Source organism: Bos taurus, chromosome 22, assembly GCF_002263795.3.
Source record: "Bos taurus isolate L1 Dominette 01449 registration number 42190680 breed Hereford chromosome 22, ARS-UCD2.0, whole genome shotgun sequence".
Taxonomy (NCBI): Eukaryota; Metazoa; Chordata; class Mammalia; order Artiodactyla; family Bovidae; genus Bos; species Bos taurus.
In genome coordinates, this window is record NC_037349.1 from 21,234,913 (window position 1) to 21,247,055 (window position 12,143).

The window sequence follows — 12,143 nt, forward strand, 5'->3', positions numbered from 1 at the left end:
TCTAGCTGATTCTTTATGATGGATTAGGGATACACATCTTCAGCAGTGCACATGAGAAATAAACTCTGAAAAAGGCAATTTCTTGGGATTAGGAAGGACCGTATTCTGGGAAGTACTTCAGAGGAACGGACAATAATTCTAGGATTAGAGCCAGGAAGGACTGGAAGACTTCAGGAGATGCTTCAGCTTCTTCTAGATTTTGAATGTTGAATAAGCCACTGAAGTGTGATATCTAAAGATGGAGGGAAAAAAAGTGAAGATGTTAAGACATCAAAGTGAAGAAACGAGATATCAGAGATAATATTTAAAATGCGGCTATTTCAAAGCATGTCAGGCCCGCCCTCTTCTTTTCTGCCTCTCTACTACTATAATACATAGATATCTGTATCTGTACTACTCTTCTTCATTACCTGACCTTTGAGAGGTTAATCTGGAAACACAAAGAACTGAACAGTCTCCAGTTTAAAAGTTAAATTGTGTACAGAACAGCATGTGCCTTTCTTTATTCATTCAAAAGTTTAATGATTGCCTGTAAGATCAGGTATTGTATGTGAAGTTCCAGGAATCCAAAGAGATGGGAGAACCCCTCTCTACTTTCCAAGTATCATTTGGGTTTGGAGGATGGCCCTCACAGAATTCCAGGCATAAGAAAGCGCAAAAGAATAAACAAAATGTTGAGCTCTGGATGGATGACAAGTGATAGGTGGTTGAAGCGCAGGGGCGGGGAAGGGATGCCGCTCACTGCTAAGGCTAGAGCAGAGGTTCTCAAGCTCACCCTGACGTTGGGGGCTGAATATTCTTTGCTAGGAAGGTGGAGGGGAGAGTCTTTCCTGTGTATAGTAGAATATTTTGCAACATCTATAACCCCGACCATAGGATGCCATTATTACCACCCCCACCCTCAGCTGTGAAAACAAGTCATGTCTCCAGGGATCTCCAAACAGCCCCTGTGGAGCACAGCTGTCTTCAGTTGAGCACCACAGGCCTAGAGAGAGCCAGATACCCTTATGCGCCATTCTAAGAGGCTCGGAAGTTGGGATTTTATTCTCAAGTCAATAGGAAGTCATTGGAGAATTTTAAGCAGGAAAGCTATACTGTTTATTGTAAACTGTAAGTTCACTGTAGCAAGTTCAACAATGGCAACGGAGGAGGGCACCTGGGAGGGCTGCCGGTATAGAGACTGATCATTCACAACACGAACAGCAAAGGGACAAAGGCCTGAAGCACATCGGGTGTTGTAAGAACAGAGGAATAAAATGGGAAGCATATTTAAAATACAGAACTAACAGGACTGACCAAATGCAGTGGGTGAGAAATAATCTTTTTGCCTGAATAAGTGTGTTTATCATGCAGCTGCTGACTAACCCAGTGGCTAAAGGAAGAACAGATTTGGGAAAGAAAAAGACAAAGAATTTGGCAGTGAGCACATGAGGTTTGAGGTACAGAAGGTTAACACATGAAGACGTTCAGCAGGTAGTTTCAGCTGTACAGATCTGAGGAAGAAATGGAGATACCACTGTGGAGGTGGCAACTGAAGCTACAGTGGCTGAGAATAGGCAGGAAAAGCACTTTTGACAGAAGGCAGCTAAATCAAAACACTGAATTACTATCCCTTGAGTTCTTTAAAATGTGTTACCCGCATAAAGGATACCCAAGCATCTACTAGAAGCAGCACTCTCTTCTCCAAGCCTGGAAAATATTCAATCTCCCAATTTTCCAGCTAACATTCATTACAGAAACTGTAAGCCAAACACTGTATATAAAGAAGAGCCTAGAGCTGAGATGTGAACAGACACAACCTGTTCAGAGTTGGGGAAACAATGTTGAAGCAGGTCATTTGCACTTCAAAAGGAGGACAGCAGTGTGTGATATAAGCAAAGCCACAATCACTAGAACTGAAAGGAGGCAAAGGGAAATGTGAAAGTGAAATGACAAGGTTTAAGTATTTAAGAAACACATGGTAAAAACCAACCAACCAACCTATGGACACTGGACTTAAGTCACACTCTAAAGACAGATGAATCCTTAAGACCAGACTAAAAGGCAAAAAGTAAGATATTCAGATGAAGGAGTAGTTACCTCTATGATAAGGCCACAAGTATCAACCATCTTCAAAAAGACCATCTTCCCTGAAATAATCTACCCTATGCGTAGGGCTTCCCTGATGGCTCAGAGGTTAAAGAGTCTGCCCGCAATTCGGGAAACCCGGGTTCGATCCCTGGGTCTGGAAGATCCCCTGGAGAAGGAAATGGCAACCCACTCCAGTATTCTTCTTGCCTGGATAATCCCATGGAGGGAGGAGCCTAGTAGGTTACAGTCCACGGGGTCGAAAAGAGTCAAGCGAGCGACTTCACTTGATGCATAGGTTGAGCACATATTACTAATGAAACTAAGGGACCTCATGCTCCCCATTAGAAAGCTGCAAGTATAACACACAACCCAACCCATGTGCAATGAATACTTTAGGGAGCAATTTAGAAAATTCATAAATTTGGTACTAAAATATATTACAAAAGCTGAAATTAAGGAGAGTATTCTGAGATTTTTCACTCAAGAAGCCTGACTTGGCTGTTGCACTTCTCGTTCCAAATAAACAGGCTTTACAAACTAATTTTGAATCTAGTTAACAGTGGATCAGTTTCCTTGAGCTTGATAATAACATGAAGTGAACCAGGAGTTCTACGATCACAAACCTGGTGACCATGGAGCTCTGAAGTAAACTGTGAAGATTAGGCTTAAAAAGCATTAAGAAGGTCTCATCAGTTCTCCTGCATTTCCTTCATAAATGAGCAAAGTATCTGACTAGTTTGTCACAGCAGAAAATAAGGGTTTTAAGGGAGTAATGGATTTACAGAATAGCACAACGTACTAAAAATCCTGGTTAGTATAGAACGGGGTTTCTCAATCTTGCCACTACTGACATTTTAGGCCGAACATTTCTCAGCTCTGGAGGTGAGAGGATGTTTAAGGCCACTATGGTCTCCACCCACTAGATGCCAGCATCATTCTCCTCCTAAGACAACTGAAAGAGTTTCCAGAGGGAAAAAATGCCAAATGTCTCTGGGAGAAAAATAATCCCTCCATGAAAACCTCTGCTGTGTAAGTAAATGCTCTCTTGGGGGCACAGCTTAAAACTTAACAAGAGTTCCCCTCAATATAGGAAAAACATTTTAAATAAACTTGAAGTAACCCTAATTGCTGGAACAGTCTGTTCTCAAATGAGCCAGATGATCCCAAAATAACAAGTCACTTATTCTATGTAATTAACAGAGGAGAGGTTGTGTCCATCAGCAATGTAGTGGGCTCAGACTGCTCTGGGTGGTCTTTAAAGGAAGCCCAGAATCAGTGACAAAAACCATCATTACTATAAGCGAATTAGAGCAGGTCTGAGGGGAATAGGGCAGGAGCTGAGATACAGACTGGAAATGACTGGGAAAAAAAGTTAAGTACAGGGAGAAACAATACATATTGAATAAAGGCTAAAGAAAAAGTGTCAAAAAACCTTTTAAACACACTGTTTTGGCATTATTGATTTATTACATTTTATTCTGATATACTTTTTTAATTGATGAAATGATTATGGAAGAATGGTGAGCGAGAGAGAATTTGAAGATGGGGATGGAGCCATGAGCCAAGACAGCAGGCACTCTCTAGAAGAGGAAAAGGGCCAAGAAATGGATTCTTCCCTCTACAGTCTCCAGAAGGAGCTCGCCTGTAACTTTAGTCCTAGACTTTAGCTCAGTAAGGTCAGTGACAGGCTTCTGACTGACAGCAGCAAGAGAAAACGAATATACTCCTGTGATGTCCCCCACAAGTTAAACACTGCAATTCATTTTTTTACTCACTCCTGCAAGAGAGTTTCGAAGTTGCTGCCACCATCCCCATTTTACAGATGAGTACAATGCAGAAATCTGGGAGTTTAAGTGCTCTGTCCAAGGCCAATGAGAAAGGAACTTAGGACCAGGTGTTCCACACTGAGGCTGCCTTACTCCAAAGCCCACGCTATTTCTAGTCACAATGCAGCCCTGATGGAGAGCCTCTTTTTCTATAGTGACCCACTGAGAGAAAACTTTTCACCAGTGACCACCAACTGGGAGAAGTGAGGAGCCATGAAAATCCCTAGGTTCCTACCCATCTGCTTCAAGGCACAGGCATCAAACTCTCCTTTCAGACTTCAGTGGAGTCTGTCATGCCAGACAAGATGGCTTGAGAAGCTTTTGTGACAAAGTTATCTTTTACTAGGGAGTATTTTTTATTGCACTGTTACGGGTCTTTTCACTTGAGCAGCTAATACAGAAAAGCCTTTCATCTTGTCAAACACTTCTCTTTCTTTTCTTTTTTTAACTTTCTGATCTTCTCCATGCCAATACACTTTAATTAAATAATACCTCACCAAATTAAGAGACTGAAGTTGAGTCAGACATATTTATTCTTTACGGATACTGTACTGGATTGAATGGTGACCACTAAAAATTCACATCCACCCAGAACCTCAGAATTTATTTGGAAATTCGGTCTTTGCAGACACAGGATGAGGTAATTCTGGATTAGGGTTGGCCCCTAGTGCAGTAACATCCATCCTTGTAAGAAGAGAAAACAGACCCTCAGACATACACACAGAGGAGAAAGCCATGTTGAAGCCAGAGGAAGAGGGTGGAGATACAAAGCTACAATCAAGGAGGGTCAAAGACTGCTGGCAGCCCCACGGCAGGAAAAGGCAGGGAAAGATCCTCCCCTAGAGCCATCATAGAGAGCACAGCCCTGCTGACACTGATACCAAACTTCTACCCTCCTCAACCTTAGAGAACGAATTTCTGCTGTTTCTAAGCCACCCGGTTTGTAGTACTTTGCAGTCCTAGGAAATTAATACAGAATATTAAGTAGGTAAAGGGTTATTTTTGGCTTATAGTTGCGAGTGCTAACATACTGCAGTAATATACTGGTTTGGTAAATGTAAAATCCTTACAGTGTCTATAAACCAACTTCTGTTAAGTCTTATTTCAAGAACGTCATTCTGTTATGAAGCACAGTTAAGACACTAGCTCTGCAAAAATGCAATAAGCTGATAGCACATAATTAATCTCATGTCTTTATTGCATTTACTTTTTAAATAGCACAGAGGAGAGTTAGGATACTGTATTTGTTGCTAAAAGGTATAATGTCTACTCTTTTTCCTGAGGCAAAAGCAATAGTACTTTATAGGAGAAATCAAGTAAACAGAAATAAAGGTAATAAACAGTAAAAAGAAAGAGACATCCCTTCTACTGATATCAACTTCTCCACAAATATCCGTCATTTCTTACCTATATTATCCTTTTCTTTGCAAGAAATTGAATAGCAGCAAATTTCTCTATCCTGAATAGCAGACAGATTCCTGTAAGAAGCAGAATTAGGAAAGTAAGTCTGGGCTTTTAAAACAATTGTCATCTTGTCTCTCTATGCTCAATATTACTTGTTCTTTTAAATTATTATACTGAAGAAATTATGTTATTACTAATAAAATTTTACGGGTTTACTTCTCTAGTAAGTCAAGTTTATCTACCCCAAAACAGGGCTATGATCATTACTAAATAATGGAGCAAAGCTAAACAAAACAAAAAAATAGTACATTTTGTGGGCAAAATAGAACCAATTAAAAAACAAAAAAACAAAAAAAACCCATCATTCATTCTTAAGACATACATTTTTTCAATGAGCTGTTTCTCATCCAAGGCATTAGGAAGATCTCTCTTGTTTCCAAGTACTAGCACCTTTAAAAAGAAAAGTCACTGAGTAAATTTTATGTAAGAAAATGTCACAGAAGCATATTCACATGTGTCCACAGTAAAATTAGGAGGTTACTGCATGCCACAGTATTAAAAGCATATTTACATGACCACTGGCCTATCTCATTCACTTCGTAATTCAAATAAGCATTTACTCTAACTTCTATTAATGCCACGCAGATGTCTAATTCAATACGTGGCTACCAACTTCTATTTAAGATATTCTAAGTCTATGGTATGCATTCTGTTATTTCTTAACAAATCTTCACCAAAATGTGAATATGATCTTAACTGCCAAGGGTAGAGGCATGATTTTCAACCACTATTACCTGTTAGGCATTAATCTAACAGTAAACATGTAAATAAGACTTTAAAATTCTATATCCATCCTATAAAATATCATGTATAAATATTAAGACAATAGGTAAGTTTGGGAACCAGGATAAATACAGTAGCCATCAACTCTGAGAACAAATGTGTCATGTGATTACTAGATGTGCTTTGCAAAAAGAGGAAAGTGGAGAGGGGCATTCCAAAACCATCTGTCTTTCCCAGGTATCTCCTTTCTGCCTTACAAAAAGCAAAAACTGTGAGTACACATAATGTATTTGATAACATCCTTACTCTGAGTCAATGTTCTCCAAGAACTTGTATCTTTGACCAAGCCTAGGAGAGTGCACACCATGGCTACCTTGTCGCCTCGTCAAACACGTGTCAAACCTATGTTCTTTCACTTAATACAAGTCCCACCCCCACCCTCAACTCCAGATACTGTGACTGATTCTACCCACAGGCCCTAGACTCTTTTTCTCACAAAGAAGAAAGAGCCAAGAAAAGATGCACAGAGTGCAAGGAGCACCAAGAGCTCTTGAAAGAATGCTGAAATCGTAGGGGTCAGAGAGCCAAAAGCCAAATCTCAGCACCCTTGGGCAGCCTGTCCTCCCTTCTCCCATTCTTACCCCTTTCCAAACTCTGGTGGCTCAGAAGGTAAAGAATCCATCTGCAATGCAAGTACCAGGTTTTGATCCCTGTGTTGGGAAGATCCACTGGAGAAGGGAATGGCAACCCACTCCAGTATTCTGGCCTACAGAATCCTGTGGACAGAGGAGCCTCACGACTACAGTCCATGGGGTCACAGAGTCAGACACGACTGAGTGACTAACACTTTCACTAGTCTTACTAAGTCACCTCAGGTTCTCAACCTGGATCTATGTGAGTTGAAAAAAAAATACATCCCGGTCATTTGTGATCAGTTCTCAGTTTGGGGATTGCCTGGCATCTTAGTCCTCTTCCTACATTTAAGAAAGTCTTTCAAAAAAAAAAACAAAGAAATCTTCCACCTTATGACTCTGCCTCCCAATAAAGCTATTGCTTCTATAGATACTTTCTTTTCCAGCCTTCTTTTCTGCTAGAGAATGGACATATAATCTACGATCAACCAAAACTCTGAATGCAGAGCCAGTTTTACAAGAAAGCAGGAATATTGAACCCATTCTGCTACAGAAGGGGCATCAACTAAATGCTCTTCCAACTGGAGTGATTGTGTCTGGTGTTCACCAACTGCGTGGGGTCACCAGACTTACTGTATGATGTCAATCTGGATGTGGTCCTAGCAGCTGCTCAGCCTTCCCTTGTTCCAGTGTGTTTTCTCAACACGGTTATGGGAAGCCTTCTCAAGACTCTGTAAACTACCCAATATTGTTTCAATGAATTCCTCTCTACTTAAACAGCTTTCTACTGTTTGCTACTAAGAACTCTCATGGGGAACAAGATTTTTTTTTACTTATGGTGTGCAATATTTTGGTCATCTGATGCGAACAGCTGACTCACTGGAAAAGTCCCTGATGCTGGGAAAGATTGAGGGCAGAGGGAAAAGAGGGTGTCAGAGGATGAGATGGCTGGATGGCATCACCAATGCAAAGAACATGAATTTGAGCAAACTTCAGGAGATGGTGAGGGACAGAGAGGCCTGGCATGCTGCAGTTCATGGGGTCACAAAGAGTCGGACATGGCTAGGCAACTGAACAACAACATGCAGAACTAGTTAATACAGAAGGAAAAGGACAGGCCTTGAAGTCAGAAATAAACAGATTCAAACCTGGCTGTGCAATACACTAGTCGCCATGTGATCCTGAGCAAGTAACAACTGTTACCAGGAGGGATCACACCATCAACCTCAGTACACTGTGAAGATTAACTGAGATAACACACTTCAGAGATCTGACACTCATGACCTTGTCATGAGGGTAAAGCCTAGGCCTTTTCCAGCATTTTTTCACTCAACAAATGGCACCACCTCCCATCTAACCATATTAGCCAGGAACTAGGAATTATCCTGTTTATCTTCCCTGCTAAGTCTGGTGGACTGTCTTCCTAAACAGCCTCCACATTTATTTCCTTCTCACAACCTTGTCTATGACCACCCCAATCCATGGTACTCTATTTTGCCAAGACAAGTTCAAAACTGTCTTGAACTTGAAAACTGTTTCAATAGCTTCCTAAAACTGTCCTCCTTATGCTAAGCTGCTTCAGTTGTGTCTGACTCTTTGCCACTCCATGGACTGTAGCCCGCCAAGCTCCTCTGTCCAAGGGATTCTCCAGGCACGAATACTGGAAAGGGTAGCCATGCCCTTCTCCAGGGGATCTTCTCAACCCAGGGATCGAACCCGCGTGTCTCCTACGTCTTCTGCACTGGCAGGTGAGTTCTTTACCATAGCACCATGTGGGAATAGTCCCCGTGCAATCCATTTTTTAAACTGAAGTAAGAATGATTTAGGTAAGTCTGAGCATTTCAAACACCCAGTCCCACCCAGCACAGCCTCCTGAAGTACCCTTGCTGTCACAGGCTCACAATGCTCTTCCCGCCCACTCTGCTCAGCGCTCTAGAGACACCAGCCTCCTCGCAAACCCCACTTCCTCCTGCCTAAGAGCCTCTGCCTGCAACTCTCTTTTCCTCCAACTGTCACATCCCTCACATGCCTACACATCCCTCACACCTCAGCTCAAGTAGCACTTCTTGGGGAATCTTTCCTTCTTCTCTCAAACTGTATCAAATCTGCCCTGTAACTTACAACTCCATAAGCCCCTTGAATCTCTCCTTCATAGCACTTATCAGAGCTGCATTATTCAAGCTATTTTCATATCATCTACCTAGTTTCCTATTAAACCATAAGCTCCATGATGGCAGGAAGCATGTTTCTATCTACTTCTGTTCACTACTACTTCCCCAGGACTAACCACTGCTTCTACTACATACAGTTCACTGAACAGCTTGTTAAGAAATGACTAAATAGCACACTGCCCAGCATATGATGGATACTCAGTAAATATAAGCTTTCCAGACTTTAAAACAAATAAGATACTCTACTGATTTCAAACATAATTAACAAAAATGCATAATTAAACTTTTAATAATATAACTACAAATATTATAATCATATAATGTGAAATTAACCATACTTACTGGAATTCCTTGTAACTGTGGTTTATCTAGAAGATTATGTAGTTCATTTCGAGAGGCTTCTATCTTTTCACGATCTGCAGCATCTATCATGTAACTTAAAAAAAAAAGTGATCTCAAAATGCCTCCACCATATTCTTTAATGATCACAATGAACAAATTTTTAATTTTCTTAATTTATACTACTGAAACTGTTGATCAAAATTAAGTCCTAGATTTTAAAAGGCTATCACCCCAAAATACTTAAGACTGTCCTAAAGATACAAACTACTATATACAGAATTAGATAAGCTTCAAGGATATATTATATAGCACAGGAAATTATACCTATTATCTTTCAATAACCCATAATGGAATATAACTTGCAAAAATACTGAATCACTATGCTGTACACCTGAAACTAATACTGTTAAGCAACTACACATCAATAAAATAAGCAGAGAAACAGACTGTTCTTTAGGGGGCTAAGACATGACAGTAAAACATGTATGTATATCCATTAGCTCTTAGCAACATAGAGAAAAAAAAAAGTCTCATTTGATGATTACTTTTTAAAGTCTGATGTTAATGGGAAATTATACTAAGAAAATACCTAAAAAAGATTTTACTGCCAGAAATTAAAATTAAGCCTTTAAAAGTATGAAAAATGACTTATTCCCTTGAAACCTAAACTGACTATAAGGGGGGATGGGGGACCAGGGGGTCAGGGTGGAAGGGAGGCAGCTTACACAATAGCATTGACTCCTCTGCAGTACCGTTCCCACATGCTCCGGAAGCGGGGTTGTCCTCCTATGTCCCAAATCTTCAAATCAAGATAGACAAATCTTAATAACAATATTTCAAATAACACAGTGAAGAAAAAAGCTGCAGATAGAAGAGAAAAAATGAAGCAGATATGCTCAGCTCCACAATGTGAGAGCCAAACTGCTTTGGAAAAAACTGAGCTCAAACAAGCTCTTGACGTGGAAGTTCTTGGGGCCATTTCTGAACTTGAAGTCCGTATTTAATATGTTTACGTTAGATCTAATACGTGCTGCGTGGCAAAGATTTCATATTGGGGCAATACTTTCTTTGCCTGTTAACCAATAGATTTCCAATACCGAAAACCTATTCTTTAAAAAATAGTACTCTTAGAATCTGCATGATCATGCACCATCCACATTTGAAGTCCAAGAGAAAAAAAAACACTTCATTCAGAATCTATTAGAGTTTAATTGTCTGATGGGGTATATATATTAGAATGTAATCATTTTCAATTATTCCGTATATAACATAGAAAATATTCCTACCTAGGTGCTTTTCTTATATAAAATTATTTTATCCATATGAAAGCCACCGACTACAGTCATTTCACCATTATGGCTACTCTGTAGGGCTATGTAAAGGTCTTAAGTCATGATGTTTATCTTCAAAAGGCTTCCAGTTTAGCTACAAACACTGGACGCATGCATAATGACATACACATGAGACATTAGAAGCTTCATTAGATAAGCTACAGAAAGAATTTAGTAAACAGCTTCTGTGAGCCACAAGAACTGGATAAAACGGCCATAAGGGTTCAGGCTGTAGAAGCAAAACTCCCCACATGAACAAAGGAGTCAAAAATAATAAAAATAAATTAAAAACTGGTCCAACAGTCCACAATGCAAACCTATCAAACTTATTCTAGAAACAAAATTATGTTAAACTAATTAATTTTTTACTGTTTTATAGTTTTAATTTTAGGGATTAGTAGTAAAGAAAGGAAAACTAGGTTACTGTATTTGCTACCATAAATACAATACTAAGTTACCAATATTATAAACAGTTACTCTCTTTCAACATAAATTATTCATGAAATATATGCAATATTACATTCCAAACACTCTGAAGATGGGATTTTTATTTCCTAGGAACATCTAAATCCCAAATATTACTTTTGCCAACCCATATGCAAAGTTTTTTTATGAGACTTAACATTTCAACACTTAAACATTTGTATCTATTAGAGAAAGAAGGAAAAAATTAATTTATACTCTTTTGGAACATGCCCAATTAAGAACTGCCAATACTCATGTAAAAACCAAAAGAAACAAACAGAAAAACTCCTAATTTGTATGTGCTAACAATTTACATCAAGTATGCAAGCAGCTGACGTACCTTTATTGTGACGTTACCTTTAGTTACTTTTCTCATGTTGAAGCCCACTGTAGGTATCATATCTTCACTGAACTGACCTGACTGAATGAAAGAAAACATTTGAAGTTAGACTAATTGTTACTTATTAAAACTGCAACACTGTACAACCTTTCACATCAACTTTACTTCTGTACCCATATTCAGTTCAGTTCAGTCGCTCAGTCCTGTCCGACTCCTTGCAACCCCATGAATCGCAGCACACCAGGCCTCCCTGTCCACCACCATCTCCTGGAGTTCACTCAAACCCACGTCCATCGAGTCGGTGATGCCATCCAGCCATCCCATCCTCTGTAGTCCCCTCTTCCTCCTGCCCCCAATCCCTCCCAGCATCAGAGTCTTTTCCAATGAGTCAACTCTTCACACAAGGTGGCCAAAGTACTGGAGTTTCAGCTTTAGCATCATTCCTTCCAAAGAACACCCAGGGCTGATCTCCTTTAGAATGGACTGGTTGGATCTCCTTGCAGTCCAAGGGACTCTCAAGAGTCTTTTCCAACACCACAGATCAAAAGCATCAATTCTTCGGCTCTAAGCAAGTAACTAATTTTTTAGTGATGGTAACCTTAAGAAAATATTCCTGATAGCCATAGATTTTGAAGAGATGCATTTTTTTCATTCATAGACATTCTCCTTTTAAAGATATTTTCGAAACTAATGCAAATTTTACATATTTTTAAGTTTAAGAAAAATACTGTACAACTACTTAAGAAATCTGTTATGTAAATTTCCTCCACCTATACATA

General features: G+C 39.6%; 1 protein-coding gene across 1 annotated transcript in view; it reads right to left on the reverse strand.

Moving 5' to 3' along the window:
* ARL8B (ADP ribosylation factor like GTPase 8B) overlaps positions 1-12,143 on the reverse strand; it is a 46,426-nt gene continuing 34,283 nt past the window's right edge. Inside the window, 6 exon segments of the mRNA NM_001046071.2 lie at positions 1-232; positions 5,304-5,374; positions 5,683-5,750; positions 9,229-9,322; positions 9,954-10,027; positions 11,365-11,445. Of these exon segments, the coding sequence (NP_001039536.1) occupies positions 183-232; positions 5,304-5,374; positions 5,683-5,750; positions 9,229-9,322; positions 9,954-10,027; positions 11,365-11,445 (438 nt within the window). The 3' untranslated portion in view covers positions 1-182.